Genomic DNA, 17,393 nt, shown 5'->3' on the forward strand with positions numbered 1-17,393 from the left:
TTTGTTGGCGTATAGTTGTTTATAGTAGTCTCTAATGATTCCTTGTATTTCAGATGAATCAGTTGTAATATCGCCTTTTTCATTTCTAATTTTTGTTATTTGAGTCTTCTCTCTTCTTTTTTTTGTTAGCCATGCTAATGGTTTGTCAATTTTATTTATCTTTTCAAAAAACCAACTTTTTGATTCGTTGATCTTTTGAATTGTTTTTTGGTTTTCAATTTCATTCAGTTCTGCTCTGATCTTAATGATTTCTTTCCATCTGCTAACTTTAGGTTTGGATTGTTCTTGTTTTTCTAGTTCTCTAAGGTGAAGTGTTAGGTTGTTCACTTGCCATCTTTCCATTCTTCTGAAGTGAGCGTTTAATGCAATAAATTTCCCCCTCAATACTGCTTTTGCAGTATCCCACAGGTTTTGGTATGATGTATCATTGTTTTCATTAGTTTCAAGAAATTTTTTGATTTCCTGCTTGATTTCTTCTTGGACCCATATGTCATTGAGTAGAATGCTGTTTAATTTCCATGTGTTTGTATAGTTTCCAGAGTTTCGTTTGTTATTAATTTCTAGTTTTAATCCATTGTGGTCTGAGAAGATACAAGCGATAATTCCAATTTTTTTGAATTTATTGAGACTTGATTTGTGACCTAATATGTGATCTATCCTGGAGAATGATCCATGTGCTGATGAGAAGAATGAATATTCTGAGGTTGTTGGGTGGAATGTTCTGTAGATATCTGCCAATTTCAATTGGTCTAGAGTCTTGTTTAGATCTTGTGTTTCTCTACTGATTCTTTGCCTAGATGATCTGTCTAATATTGACAGTGGGGTGTTCAGGTCCTCTGCTATTATGGTATTAGCCCTTTATAAGATTATGATGTATACTCAAGTTTGAGAACAACTGCTCAAATTAATGATTCTCAAACTTGAGTAGACATTCATACCAGTTAGAATGCATTAAAAATAGTGATTCTTGGGTCTCACTTGTAGACATTCTTACTCAATTAGCCTGGGATGAGGTGTGGGCAGGGTATTTTAAAGCTCCCCTGATCACTTTTTTATTGACAGCTAAAGCAGAGAACCAGTTCTCTTTTTCTCCTTGAAATGAGATTGACCCTTCAGTTCCTTGACCCAAGGTCCACTTCTAACTCAAGCTTCAAAATTTGAATATGTGCTCTCCTGTTTGCAGTATCAATTTACAGATTTTACTTTCTGCATGGGAAGATGCCTAAAAAAGTTAAAGAATTGCTTAAAGATTAAAGCATAATCGTCAGCATATGTAAGTGTTTGCCCACATATGATCTCAACCTAAAATGTGCAATCAACTTATAAAGGCAAATGCAAGTAAAATGAATTAGGTTTGTAAATAGGTGCTAGTGAATTCTACTGAAAAATTGACCCTCAGCAGCAGTACCTTCAGCTTCTAATTACTACCACAATCATTTCTATTCACAGGCTTTACATGTTTTTAAATCCTAATTTTAATATTATTTCATTGTAAAACAGTAGCTATTAAATGTAACAGAGGTTGTTCATGGAGCCGAAGTGTAAAAAAGAAAAAAAAAAAAGTGATTACAGAGTCTTCTGGAAGGATTAAACCTTGGGAACTTGGCCTATTTCAATGGCAAAAGTGAATTATGGTCAGTCAGGATTTTATAATGATGCTCAATAAAACTGGGAATTAGTAGAACCTATATTCATTTATAATGTAGTGTCAAATAGGGTGACTGCTTTTTAAAAAAAATTTGTGATTTTGTACTCAGTGCAGGGGTAATTTCTATTACAGAGATCTATACCATTCTCTCTTATAACTTTAAAAATGAGAATGTGCCTACCAGAGTTTCTCTGTCAGCTTCTCTTCTAAAGTAAACTTTAAAATGGCAATTTGAAAAGTAGATTATGTTATTGAAGAGAGAAACATGTTTGGAGAAAAACATGTTTCCTACATTTAAAAGGAGAAATGGTACTGAGACTAACCTCTACTGGTGGTTTACTGATGCTCTATGAAAATGCTCTGTACTTCAGAACTAAACTATCTCGCAGCTAAATTGTTATAATATATGCATATCTAGTTGTGTGTCTGGAGAACTCTTGAATCAGCTTATGAGAGGTGATTTTTAAATTTGCAGGAATTCTATGAGCCAGTTGTTAAACACAATTGTTAAATTGTTTAATTTATAATTAAACAAATAATGTTTGACAAAGGTAATAAATACTTGAGATTCATAATTTTCTAATAATTTTACTGCATTGCTCTTGAAGTTATTTTCATCTGTTATACCTGTATAGTGGCAATACTATACAAGTCTACTTGTGTGTTGCTGCATATCTCTTCCCAATTCCACATTTGGAGAGTCATGTTGGCAACTTGATATTGGCTAAGGTAGGAGTATTTACAACATAAAAATAGGCGTACACCACATCAGGGCCCCTCCCCACCATGAAATGTTAAAACATTTACCAAGACACCAATGAACAAAACTTATTATAGGCATATGTGCATTTAAATAAGATATTCGTGAGAGAAAAATGGCAATATCAGCCCTTTATTTGAACCCCATTCATGGATCCCAAAACAAAGACAATCTGAAATTGTTGGGTTTTAGTTTCAAGCACGCCTGATCCTGCTATTTATTAGCCAAGTGATCTCTAGCAAGTTGCTAAAAGTCTCTAAATTTCAATTACTTTACCTTTAAAATATGGACAGTAATATGTTTCTCATAGATTTTTGTAAAAATTCAATACGAAAATAAGTGTTTGGCAGTCCTTTTAATCCTTCTTTCCCTCATTTCATGAAAGATATGTAAGTATTTTTTCTGCTGGTATAATTGTTTAGATTATTACTGAAATTTTAGGCATTTTTCCTTCCTTTGATTCAAATACATTATCATTAGAATAAATAACAAGGTCTTGCCATAGTTCTATTACTAAAAATATCTGATCAAAGACCTAATAGAAGTTCTTTAATGAGCTCATACTTTATTTTCCTATTTCATATTGTTTTCATGGCATTTGTTATCTGAATTGGGACTCTGATTCCAAGCTCTCTCCGTATTTAATGCTTTTAGATTGCTCATTACCTTTGTGGTATACTCTGGATGAGGATGCTAAAAACAAGAAAGGAATCAAGTTTTCTAAAAAACAGACAAACCACGCAGCAGACCAAGTCAGCTTTTGGATTACGATTAGTCTGGACATTGGAAAGGAGAGAAAAAACACTGCTCAACCTGCTTTATCAGCCAGGCTCTAGATATTCCACATGTAAAAAGTACAAGCAATTGTTTATTGTGTGATTTTCTTTCTTTTACACAACTCCTGTTGTCTTCTTTACCATGTCAATAAGTACTACTTATTTTATCTATAAAGTTAAATTTCAGAGCCTTTAAAAAGAAAGTTTTAGTTAAACAGAGAATGCATCCTCTAAATAAAGACATTTAAATCGAGGAGTCAAAAAATCTTATTATCCTACTGTTAAAAGTATTATAAAGTATTATATAAAGTATTATAAATTATTAAAACGTATACTTACTTGCTCGGTATTTTTAATAAATGTGTCATACAAGTCTAATTTATGGATGAAGTTTCCCCACAGTAACCTTAAAAATCCATTGCCATGACTGAAATAAAGCATAAGTCTTACATGGTTCACTCCCTCACAATGTTTGACTATACATTACTGAAACAAATGATAATAAAACATACTGATACATAAATACAAACAAGAGTAATTAAATTTGCAACTTTATGTAACAATAATTTTTTAGTGTTTTCAAAAGTAGAAGAATCAGTGGAAAGTGACTGGAAATTTTGCCATCAACAAAAATATTATCTTAAACTGCTAATGATTTCGTCAGTCAGAATCATATGACTCTGTAGAAATAAACCAAGTGATTTACCAACTATGTAATCTCAGCCTGGATTATTTATTGCTCCCAGAATATAACATACACATGCCAACAAGAAAAACGTCCTTCTCATTTACTGCAAATGTTACTCAGGGAGCTACTCTGTTCAACAAGTTTAATCATTATAAACATAAGATTAATGAATATTTGAGACTGTCCTGTTAGCCTTAATAACCACCTCCAAATAAAACCTGCAATGTTTGAATCCATTTATTTTAGCCGAGGATATTGTTATTGCCTTATGAATGGGATACATTCTGAAGTTATCGTTAAAGTACACACTCAAACAACTTAACACTCCAAAAACCAATAACCCGCCTAAAAAATGGGCAAAGGAGCTGAACAGACATTTCTCTAAGGAAGACAAACAAATGGTAAACAGGTACAGGAATAAATGCTCAACACCACTAATTATCAGAGAAATGCAAATGCAAAATCACATTGAGATATCATCTCACCCCAGTTAGACTAGCTATTATCAAAAAGACAGAGAATAGCAAATGCTGGAGAGGTTGCAGAGAAAGGGGAACCCTTCTACATCATTGGTAGGATTGTAAATTAGTGCAGCCATGACAGAAAACAGTATGGAGGTTTCTCAAACAACTTCAGATAGAACTGCCATATGATCCAGCAATCCCACTACTGAGTATATACCCAAAGGAATGGAAATCATCATGTTGGGGGGATACCTGCACTCCCATGTTTATTGCAGCTCTCTTTACAATAGCCAAGAGTTGGAACCAATTTAAATGTCCATTGTCAGGCAACTGGATAAGGAAAGTGTGGTATATACAATGAAATACTACTCAGTCATAAAAAAGAATGAAATTTTGCCATTTGCAACAGCATGGATGAACTTGGAGAAAATTATGTTAAGTGAAGTAAGCCATGCACAGAAAGAGAAATACTGCATATCTTCACTCACAAGTGAAAGCTAAAAAGAAAGAGAGAGGGAAAGAAAGAAAGTATCACTAGAACTTTCACAGGGAAAGAACATTGAACTTTCAGAAGGAAAGAACAGAACTGTGGTTACTAGAGGTAGGAAAGGGGGAGAGGGGTTCGAGAGAAATTGGTTAATGGGCAAAAAGAATGACCATGTTTTGTAACGATGAATATGCTAATTATCCTGATTTGATCATTACATATTGCACAGAAATACTGATCATGAACCCTGTACCCCACAAATACGTATAATTAATTATATTTCAGCAAAAAAAGTGAAAACATAATAATAAAAAGGAAAAAGAAAAAAAAAAAAAAGTACACACTCAGGTCCAAAAGCTGAAATGAAAAGTAACATATCCTCTGCCTTGTTGACTTGTATTTGTAAAGAAATAAATAGCCTTTTAAGGGGATTATAGTGATAGGATGTTCTGTCACTAACTACACAGTTTTTGTTAACAGCGTGCTTCGTTCACAACTTACCACAGGATGCCATTTCATCTGTCTGGTCACCACAGTCATCTTCCCTGTCACACAGCCATGCTCTGGGAATGCAACGCCCATTTCCACATGAAAACTGGTCTATCTGGCATGTTCTGGCTATGATGATCAGTTAATATACAAAGAATAAATTTAGAGGTCTTTTGAACAACATTAAGGATACACAAAAGCATGCAATATCTCTTTTACATGTAAGATACATTCTTACTCTGTTAATATTTAAAAAGTAATTTTGTATTTAATGTTTCACAGTACCAGCTTGCTGTCTTCTCTAAAGTTCACTTAATTTGCCCTTCAATTAAAATGACAGCAAAGTGACAAAATATTCAGCAATCCTCACACAATTTCATAAATTAAGCTAGGAACTCATTATTTTAAAATTTTTGTCCAGCACGTGATTATGAATATATGGTTTAATTAAATTTCATCTAACTTTTACTTAAAATAAGTATTTTGCATAGCAATTTCCAGTAAACCAAGAAAACTTTTGCTGTAATGAAGGAGGGAACATTTGGAGAGTATCTCAGGGTATCTAGTGTGTCAAATCACGAGATCAGAATTGTCCTTGTCCTCTAAAGTTTTCAATGCATTTATTTCTTGATCTCTAAATAATCTGTAAGGAGAGAGAATGCAGAAAATATTTTCTAAAACATATGTAGCTTTAACATGGCTTTTTAACTCAGTTGTTAGCATAGTTATATAAAAAATGTACAACTTTTTAATCAAAGTATATTAATGAACTTTGCTTTGGGCTCTCTTAAGAGTTTCAAGAACACAAAAATGGTATCTTGCTTTCTATGTTAGCCAAAGGCAATGTTTTAAAATTATTCAGTAAAGGGGTTATGTTCTACAGAGAATTTGACTGGCTTTTTCTATTAAAATCAGGTCAACTTTTGAAAGTGTGAAAATCTAGATAGCTTCCCTGCCTCTTCCCCCAGGCCTTTGGTTTTTACATACTGAGTTATTTTTCGATATTTGATTTTTTTCTTTCTTTTCTTTTTTTTTTGTTTGTTTCTCTGAATTGCAAATCTGTCTTCATGAGTATCAGTATACCATTCATACTTTCCTTTCATTGGACTAGAAAAACCATGGGCTATTTGGGAAAGATGCACTCAGACCTATGAATATTTTGGTTAGATAAGGTTGGGACAGGTGAGGAACAATTGAGGTCTGGGTTTCCACAGCTATGATAAGAGAACTTTGCTGAGTTTACAGACTTCCTCTTGTTTCATGGGCTTGAGAATCAGAAGAATATGTTTCTGTTTCATCAGAACACCCTGTGGACTTGAGTGTTAATTGTTGGTATAAAGTAGAAAGTGGTTCAAAGCCAGGTCAACCAAACATGCTAAAATGGGTTCCATAAATCAGGGTTTCAGAGATCATATAAATAGTTCTTAAAAGAGTACTTGCAATGTAAAGATGTGTGTCCACTGCTAGTGAATACTTTAAAGATCATTCATAAAAAACAAATAAAAAAATTACTGGATTGACTTGATATGTTGCACTGAAAATATTGCTTTAATTCTCAGTGTCTGTAACTGGAAGTACCAGAAAATTTACTACCATATGTATTTTACTTTGCTTATGTGAATAAGAAACCTACATCTAAAATATTTTATGAAATATCTGATTTTCTCCATTTTATATTTTTCTTTTAAATTAAGAGATTTTGAGTATTCCAGCAAACATTTATGCTTCTGAAGTTTTCAATGTTAAAATTGCAAGCAGGATTAAATATTTCTATGTTGTCTCATTTGGCTAGTTTTAGAGATTTTCTGTTAAATTATTCTAACATTTAGACTAAAACAAATAAAATTCCTAGGTAATTTTTCATAAAATTATGTCTACTTGGAAAAGGGTATATATACATGTATCTTTGTATTAGCCTAGAGAAGGACATAGAACGACATATGCAGGGTGTTGACATTATAGATTTAATTTAGGGAAAGGGTGAGAATAGAAGTGTGAGAGAGATTAACAATTTTTCCCTTACATATCTCTGTATTGTCTCACTGATTACAGTAAATACTTTTTACCTTTTGAGTTTTAATAGAAATTTTAAAATGTTTTTCCCCCCAATTCTTTCCTTCTTTCCTCCCTAACTTCCTTCCCTCCCTGTGTTCTTTCCTTCTGTATATCTCTCCCTTCTCCTTTATTCTCTACTTATTTCACCCTTCAGTCTTTCTTGATTTAAATAAAAATACATTATCAGATATTTTCATCTCCATTAAATTCTAATTGATCACATTAAATTTACTGAATCCAATATCCTTTTATTTGGCATTCTCACGTCACTTTATAGTTCAGATTTAATTCTAGCAAAGTTTTCTTAGATTGTTTGCATTCATTAGGAGAGCTATAGTGATTACAGAGGAGAATGAGAAAGAACTTCTAAGACCCTGTCTCACATTGTGTATGACTTATCGCACACTGTGATGTGCAAGCTTTTGTTGTCACGTCATTACCTCTGAAGCTGGAGGAACTGTTACGATTTATTATTCCAAAGAGCATTCACTGGATTATTACTGAGGGAAACTATGCCCTGAAAATATATGAATACACCGTGTGTTCTAATCATGGAGAAAATTATTTGCTTAGTCTCCCAGGCAAATTTAACTGGTTTCAGATGAAAATGTTTTATTCCACAAATCTGTAAGTATTGTCTCTGTACGTGATATACCCAGATTGATTAAATTATCATTTCCTAATCAATAGATCTGTATAAAGAAAGAACAACTTTTACTTTTTCAGTTTTTGTCTCCATCAGGCATGAATTAGTTTGGAGGTGAGATTAGCAAAGCAGCCCCAGAGGACTCTAATTTTTTAGCAAATGTTGCCTTAGGGAAAAGGAAATTTACCCCTCCTCCAACAGAATTATTTACATGTAGTAGATGAATTAAAGATTTATGGTCACAATATGAATATTTCTTCCTATCACTAATCGTGCTTCTCCTGCAGCCATATAGCAGCGAGAAATCCCACAATGCACAGAACTATACAGGGGAGGACACCTCTGCTGCATTTTAATCAAAGCATTTTATTTAAACAAAAGCTATGTTATATCAAAATGCATTCTTTACTTTGTCTTATAAAAGAGTCTGATTTCTAATACATTAGGTATTTTTTTTTAAAAGCAATTATACCTGTCTATTATGAATTTAGTCAAAACTGGTGGAGAATGTGAGAACAACAAATATTATGTAATCTCATCAGAGCTCCGTGGTGGGGAAAATACTGGTCTGAAATTGTCTACACTTGAATCTAAGAATTATCACGGTTACTATGAGGAAAAAGAATTTCAAATCTAACTACTTTTTATCTTTGGCCTCTGGGTCTCCCTTATAAGTAGATAAAAATATTTTGGGTGCTGTGGGAGAATGGCTACCAAGCCCTTGACTGTGTCGCTTGCTCCTTGTGTATGTGCTGTTTCCTCTTCTGAGAACATTCTCCAACCCTCTCTCCCATTACTGGCTTCACCCCACCATAGACAATCTATGCCAGTCAATTGATCTTTTTTTTTTCCAGTCAAATATTTCTAATCACCTAGAAAGGTAGAGGAAATAATACTAACACCTATTTACTATCATGTGGCTATATCACATCTTCATTTTTTTCAATATTTGGTACAGATTTTTGTTTTGTTTTATTTAAGAAAAAATGTACTATAGTTACATTTGAAGACATGTAGTCTTTCCCAATAACATTTCCCTCCCTCCCTTTCCAGAAGTAACTACTGTCCTTAATTTGCTTTCATTTTTTTTCATTTCCAGACATATTTTAATGCGATTTCTACATATTTATGAATTCATCATCACTATATAAAATTATTTTGTATTTTTATACTTCATATAAATGGTATTTTTTTATATTCTTCAACCCAGTTTTTTGTTTAACTATTTTTGAAGTTCATTCCTGTTTTTATTTGAGTTCTATTACATTCATTTTAATTAAGAATAGCATTCTATTGTATGACTATAACACAATATATCTACCCATTCTCCTACTGATGGACATTTTAGTTGCTTCAATTTTTCCCTAATTCTATTGCTAGAGCAATGTACATTCTTACTCATGTTTCCTTATGCACAGTTATTAAAGTATAAACCAAGAAATGGAATTACAGACTTGAAGGTATGAACATCTTTGCAATTATTGGACAAGAATTTTTCTTACACTTTTTTTTAAGTCTTAGCTTGAACACTGCTTCCTTTACGAAGTCTTCCCAGATAGCCAAACACTGAATCTGTTACTCTTCCTACGTACTCCCATGTGGTTAAACTTAGCACTTTGAATACTGCACAAGAATAGCCTGTTTATATATCTTTCTCCCAATCTTCACTTTTACATTTTTTAAGAAAAGGTTTTTTTTTATTCTATCACCAATGCCTTGATAAATATTTATTAAATTAATTAATTCATGAAGAAGAAATCCCAAAGGAACAAAATAAGAAATTGGCTTTTATTTTCTCTTAGACATAAAATGGTCACAATGCTAATGGCTACAGGATAGTGAGCTTGATTACAAAATAACCCCCCCCCCCCATTGGGAAGTCTTTTTATCTAGGACACATGTCCATATATGCACCTATATCTAAGGTAGAAATGATCCAGCCAGGGAAATGGTCTATATAAATCTGTGATTTTTTTCCAGTATCGTAAGCTATGTGACCTATTTATTTATTCTGATAAGAATGAAATGGAAGTACAATGTAACATGTTCACAGACTTCATAGTTATCAAAGCTAAAAGGGATATTTATTTTTCTCTTTGTTCTTTTTATTCCAGTCTTTAGGTGTCCAGTAGACATAATAGCTATTGTAAATTCACTCACAAGAAGATCTAGTAGTGAGTGGCAGACTTCAGCTGGTATCACTAAAACTGGCACTTAAGAAAGTTATGCTCTGTTTCCTAGTGAACCACGGGACTTAAGTGTCTTAGAAATTTTACTAATTAGGATTGACCGGTTTATTTGCTCTTACACATGAGCATTTCCCCTTTTACTGCTGTAAATAGCTAGAGTGCCACAGAGTCTCTTTTAAAAACCATGTAGAAACAAGAAGATTTAAAAAATCTAGTAGAAATGAAAACATGGTATTATAAACTGAGTCAACTGTATTTTCTATTTTAAGGTGAAAGTAGATCTGTCTGCTTAGCTATGCATATACATCTGCTATGTTAAAGGGTCAACATTTCCAAGTACTAAGATGTAATGAAGCATAATCTCTGAATTGAACCTTAACCTTAAAAGAATAATAATTGTCCTGGCTTAGTAAAACGCTTTATTATAAATTATAGTCATATTGCAAGAGCAACCCGAGCAAAGTTAAATTGACCATACCTAAATTTCTAGCTAATCTTAAGGTAATGTAGTTTGGTTTAAAGAGCAATGGCCTTGAAGACTAAACTCATGGATTGAGTTTCCCCTAAACTCTTGTCAGTGATGTAAGTTTAGACAAGTCCCTTCCTTCATGCTTCATATATAAAACGAGTGTCTTTGAAGATAAGGATCTAAGACCAGATGGTCTCTAGATGTTCTTTTCTCTTAGAAAGTCTTTTATGAAACAATCTTATCACACACACACACACACACACACACACACACACACACACACTTTTAAAAAATTGAGATATTCTAAAATGTCAGATGAGATTTTTTTAATCAAAGTCCATGGGTCCTCAGTAAATTTGTCACTATACAAAAAGCTGAGTATAAGATGTAGGTTAGAATTTTGAAATGATGACTGTTTTGCTCTTGCCACTGTTGTTTTGTATGGAGTGAATTGTGCATACAAGTAGTATGTACTTTTCTTTTTTCCAAGTAGTATGCATGTTTTTATTTTATACAGCTAAGCCAGTCACTAAAAGACAAACACTATATGATTCCACTTATATGAAGCACACAGAGCAGTCAAATTCATTGAGACAGAAAGTAGAAAGTGAGAAGCTCTTCGGAAACAATTTATAGTTAGTTCATACTCTTACAGAGCTGAAAGAAATGCATGAGGAAATTGAGGTGCAGAGAGGTATAAGTCTTTCCAAGAGAAAACCAATGGCAAAACCAAAAGTAGAAATCAGTCTCCTTGGCCTCTGTGTCTTTTCTCTATATGCTGTTCTACAGTTTTCTCTAGTACTTTATAATAATTTGTATTTAGTAAGGCTTGCTTTGGCAAATAGGGAAAGAGTTTATGGGGTGATTAATATGCTTTGATGTTGCAGTATATAGTGGTTTTAAAAAATAAATTTTTATAGATCATCTCAAGATAAGTCATCAAATACACTATGTTTTCTTTATCATTTAAAGAGATGCTACCAGTCAGAATCATTTTTCAACATTTATCTGATGAATAATGACTTTTCTGGCACTCTGTTGTAAACTGTACCACAAGCTGTATATTTCCATTCAATGAGAATCTGGCTAGGGATTCAAAGATTTATTACAATGGGATAGATTATATGGAAACATAAATAGGCTCTCAATGGTCTTGTCCCTCCATGGGAAAAAAACCCTACTTTATATAAATAATGTGTCATAAAAAGAAAACTATTTTCAGAGGTATTCCATATACACTAAAAAAAATTTATAAATTATTTTTTTCAAGGTAAAAAAAAAAATCCTCCTTCTGAGACAGTCTATACCACAGAATGCTAACAGACCTCAATCTCCACTGCTTAGTAAGATTTAGAAGGAGCAAGTCTTTTACAAGTAGTGTATCAATAGTTGACCCATATGGGTAGATGAAGTGCCACATTACTTTGGAAAACACCGTCATAGCAAAGGATTAAGTAAAAGATAATTTGTATTCTAGCCTTTGTGGCATCAAAATCTGAATTCATTTACTACTGCAATAATCAGATCACCCACACCGGAACAGTTCAGCTTAGTTCAAAGCACTGACCTGCACTTTTATGGAGACTAACTTTACAGGAGATGCATGTGTATACCCAACCAAAACCTTACCTGCACAAGTTTGACTGGATTCATCTTCGTTGCTTCCACAATCATTAGCTCCATCACAAAGCCATCTCTTGGGGATGCAGCGATTATTCTGGCATTTAAACTGATCATCAGGACAGCTGTGATTGACTGAGAGAGGGGGGAAGTAAGTTTAATTATTTAAAATTGGATAATGTTGTGAATATTTTGAATGATAATTACATAAAAGTTACAGAAATGATATTATAGTACAATAAATGCCATGGCTTCTGTCATTCATTGCCTCATATTTTATAGAAAATATTAATATTCTAAGGTTTGTTAAAAAGTAACAGTTTTATAGAAGACATCATGTAATTAACTCAAATAAAAGTACATGTATTTATTTTCCAAGTTTTAACTAAAACCAGATGTATCACTAAGTTTGTTTTCCCGTCCTTTATCATACATGGTGACTCAATGTCAATTTTTTTACCAAAAACATTTAAAATTAACTTCAAATTTTAATGTTAAAAACAACAAAGTATATATCAAAAACAATTTAGTCTTATATGTACTAAAGATGCTTGTCTTTTTTAAAACCACATATCCACTCAAATATTTCTTAGAATATTAATTGAGCTTTATTTTATTCTGCTTTGTCAAGTGTTTCTCGGAACTGAAAGGAAAAATATATCACTTGTGACCTAGAGTTGATGCTAAATGACATCCTATATAGTTTCAATAACAAAAAAGATCATCTTGAGTTTTCTGCCCTGGTACAAACAAATAAATAGGCAACCACAAAAATACTAAGGTTGAGACCAATCCTCACATGGAAAGCTGTGCACAGCTAAGGTTTAAACCTTCAATATCTAAGCACAACAGGGGGTCCATCTTAATATTAACCTATGATTACTTTTCCTTCATTCTGAAGGCTTAATTCCTAACTGAATTGGCACGCTCTTCAGTATTTGTTTCACAATTTCAACGTTTTTTTTAAAGCTAATTTTCCTGGTGCCCAGTAGTTGCACTCTGTAGGATAAAAATAAATTTTGGTATTAGTTTTACTTAGAATTTGGAAAATTACCATTTTATCATGCTGTTGCATAGCAAATGTGTGCATTTCTAGTCAGTTTCTACAGAACACTTTTTCTTTAAAGTAGCTTTGGTGATAATGTGGTTTTATCACTTTTTAGAAAGTTTTTATTCATGCATAGTAGAAAAAAATAATTGGGGGAAGCCTTATATTCTCTGGCAGTTGAGCATGATTAACATTTTCTATTCACTTCAGAGAGTTTAGCAAGAATAGCTGCCCATGAGAAATAAAATTCATCTGTTATATTAGTGGGTCAACATTTTAAAGTACTAAGATTATGCATATGCACTTCAGTGAAGCTTAATCAAAGACCTTTGCAACTTTCATCAGTGGAGTAAATGGGAATTCAAACATATTCTTGTAGTTTGTAGTTGAGACGTTGAAGGACAGAAAACAGAATGATAAAATTCAAGGTCACAGATTATGAGTATTTAAAATCTAAAATAATCCTCTGAAATTACTTATGTAGTATTGGAATATTAACCATGATACCCCAGAAATATAATGTTGCTCAGAATTAATGCCATGGTTAGAGAGGACACTCTACTTCTGGAAGGTGACCAGAGATATTTAGCTATTTATTGTCTCACATCTAATCATTTATTCATCCGTGTGCCAGCCACTGTGCTAAACACTGGGTCTACAAAGATGCTACAATGTAACTTGTGTCCTAATGAAGGTATTAATCTATTAGATGCACCTAATAAGTAAACATATCATTGCAGTATGGTTTGGCAACTACAATAAAGGAATATACAGGAGATGAATGTTTAGCTCTACCATTGTTCTATTGAGAAGGAGGTTTTTTGTTGTTCAAAATAGACTTCCCTAAGAAGGAAATGGTAACTATGTTAAATTTCATAGAAATGGAACAGTCAGTGCAGTGACACAGGAGAAAATGGAGGGACAGTATTTGTACATCTACCTGTAGTTCAACTTGATAAGGACAAAAAGGTTAAGTGGATACATGATAGACTGAAGGCTAAAAATGCCAATACAAGTCATAACAGGAAGTACCTTATATGTGAGTCAACAGATTTTAAAATTTATTCTGTTGGTTATGCAGTTATTGAAATAACAGGAACATATTTCATTCTAGAAATATTTATTCTAGAAGCAGTGAGGAAAGTGGGCTATGGTTAAGAGAGGAATAGTGGTAGGAATAATAAAAGGGTCCTTGCTGAGTTAATCTAAGATGGGAGCCTAATTTAGCCAATGAAAATTGAGAGGAGGTACAGACAAAAAATTAATTATTTAGGAGGCAGAAGAGGTAAAATTTATTGATAGAATTGAGTATGGACTATAAGTGAAATAGAGGACTCCAGGAAAAACCCATGGCTTGGGTGATGGGATGAAAACTGATGACAATAAACAAGGGAAAAAATACTGACTAGAAATGTTAACACTGCATCAACAGTGCAAGTGCAGTGCCCCCTACATTCATAGAGGAGAAAAGGTTCCTTGTTAAGTTGACAGAAAAGAACAGTCACACAGATAGAAGCATGGACCTAAAGATATAATACAAAAAACTGTGATAAAATATTTGTGCTCTGCTTGTGACTATGGAGGAGGCCGATATGTAGGAAGCATTCATTAAACTATGCCTAAAGATTGTGAGTCAGGAGTAAGGCTTTTAAATTAATGAGTAAATAATACATCATTTGTGTAAAAATATAGGGTAAAAAACACCCTTTACTCTCAGATGAAATGCTCCTCTCACTTCAAAACTGTTATCTAATTGTGTCAACTTAGTATTTAATGTTTTATTTGTGGGTTCACACTTTACAGGACAGATACAAATGGGGTTGAAAATAAGGACATCATGTTAAAATCAGGGCCCATGTTTGGAAATCAAGAGAAAGTAGTGCTGTATTTATGTATTAATTACCATTTATGTATTATATATTAATATACAATTTGAAGGCATTTTTAAAAGTTTGTAGTCTTGGGATTCTGTCCCAAAGCATGAATGGTTGCATGATATGAATGCCCAGATGATTTTTTTTTCTTTCTTAATGAAGGACCGTTAAAACTTTATTTTTATATTCTTGATTTAAAAAAAAAGAAAAAAAAATGGAGGATTGTCAGTTAGCACTCAATTAGCTCAGTCACTTTAACCTGGAAAATATATTACCTGAAAGAAAAAAAAAAAAATTTTTAAAACAAGTACCTAGGTCAAATCAAAAAACTAAAGACATATTTGTCCAGCACATGCCTCTCTCCATATAAAGATATTTTATATTTTGAAAACCATTTGGCTAGTGACTCTAATCAAATATATTCTTAAAACATAATTCAATGTACTTCCCAAAGTGTTTTCCTAACATGTATGTAAGTAATATGCTTATCCCTAATGGAAACATGAAACTACACCTATCCCAGCAAATGATAAACAGAAGCCAAAGTGGGGGAAAATCAAGCCTTTTATTTCTATCTGAGTGTCCCATATGTGTTTCCTACTATATACTGAGCCAGTGAAGCTAGGTAATAACATGTTCCAAATTCATGTTTGTTTCCTTGGTTTTTCTTTAAGGCTGTGCTGCCAAGGAGCAGTGGAGTGGATCGTGACCTTCTGTACTAATAATTTTGTCTTGAAGATGTTTAAATTGATTTTCCACATCTTTAAATTCAAAGATCCAAAGGGGTCCGCTATAGCAACCTCTGACAGTGGTATGATGATGCTGGCACCAAAGAATAGGACAGGAAAGGAGTTTTAGAGCAACTAAAATGATAATGTGAAGAATGGGGAAGGATGAGAAAAACAGTCCTTTAAAAGTATGCAAAGAAGACAATCTATGGTCTAATCTTTATGAAAAAGGATGATGAAGAAATAAAGCTGCATTTGATCTGCATCCAAGATATTTTCAGATTTTCACATACTGCTTTGAAAATTCTCACACTGAAAGACTCAGTTTTAAGATTAGTTGAAAGAGAACGTACAGCAATTTACTGAATCTTCATCACTTCCGTCAAGGCAGTCATCATCACCATCGCATTTCCACCGAGCTTGGATACAGTGTCTGTTTTTGCAGCGAAATTCTCCAGCTTTACATATGTGAGATAATACTTCTCCAGGAATAACTAGTGTTTAAAAAAAAAAATCCAAGGTATATGAACAATGCTAGCTGTATTTGATTCATTAAAATGTAAATTTTGTGGCTTTTCTTAGTTTCCACATATAAGTGAGATCATACAATATTTGTCTTCTCCATCTGCCTTATTTCAGTTAGCATAAAGTCCTCTAGGTTCATCCAAGTTGTCATAAATAACAGGGTCTCTTTCTTTTTTAAGGCTGGATAATATTCCATACACACACACACACACACACTCTCACACACACACACACACACACACACACACACACACCACGATTTCTAAGTCAAATACATGGAGATTAAAGTAGTAGTTCCTAGGAGTTGGGGGTGGAGAGGAAATGGGGAGATGGAGGTCAAAGGGCACAACCTTACAGATACGTAGGATGAATAATTCTACAAATCTAAGGTGCAACATGAGGACTGTAGTTATAATATCACATTGTATACTGGAAATGTGCTGAGAGTAGATTTTAGGTGCTCTTACCACACACACAAAAACAGTAACTATGAGAGATGATGCTTATATTAATTTGCTTGACTGTAGTTACCATTTTCAGTATGTGTAAGTATCCCAAAACATCATGTTGTACACCTTAAATATATACAAAAAAACCCCTCAAGATTTAACATAGTTTACTATCCAAAAATATATGATATCACATGAAACATAAAGTAGTTTTTATAACATTAAATAAAGCTTAATGTTATCTAGTAACAAGAGAAGATAAAAAGGTAAATTTTTTATAATAACAAAATATTGTCTCATTTCACTTTACAGAAGATATAAAAATAACATCGTAGTGACATCCATCATTGGGAATGAGAAAATTTTAAGTGTTCCTGACAATAATTATTCTACTAAGAATTTTAAAGGTTTAAAATAAACAATTGTCACCAAAAGAACAACAATACAATACCACTTATGCTAGGTTTGCAGTATTGCT

The 17,393-nt window shown here is 33.0% G+C and overlaps 1 protein-coding gene across 1 annotated transcript in view; it reads right to left on the reverse strand.

Annotated features, from left to right (window-relative positions):
* The window catches only part of LRP1B (LDL receptor related protein 1B), a 1,457,254-nt gene that overhangs the window by 707,677 nt on the left and 732,184 nt on the right, over positions 1-17,393 (reverse strand). Inside the window, exons 16-18 of the mRNA XM_063085362.1 lie at positions 16,295-16,435; positions 12,301-12,426; positions 5,325-5,441 (exon numbers count right to left, since the gene is read on the reverse strand). Of these exons, the coding sequence (XP_062941432.1) occupies positions 5,325-5,441; positions 12,301-12,426; positions 16,295-16,435 (384 nt within the window). The remainder of the gene's footprint in view (positions 1-5,324; positions 5,442-12,300; positions 12,427-16,294; positions 16,436-17,393) is intronic.

The sequence above is a fragment of the Cynocephalus volans genome, chromosome 1, assembly GCF_027409185.1.
Source record: "Cynocephalus volans isolate mCynVol1 chromosome 1, mCynVol1.pri, whole genome shotgun sequence".
Taxonomy (NCBI): Eukaryota; Metazoa; Chordata; class Mammalia; order Dermoptera; family Cynocephalidae; genus Cynocephalus; species Cynocephalus volans.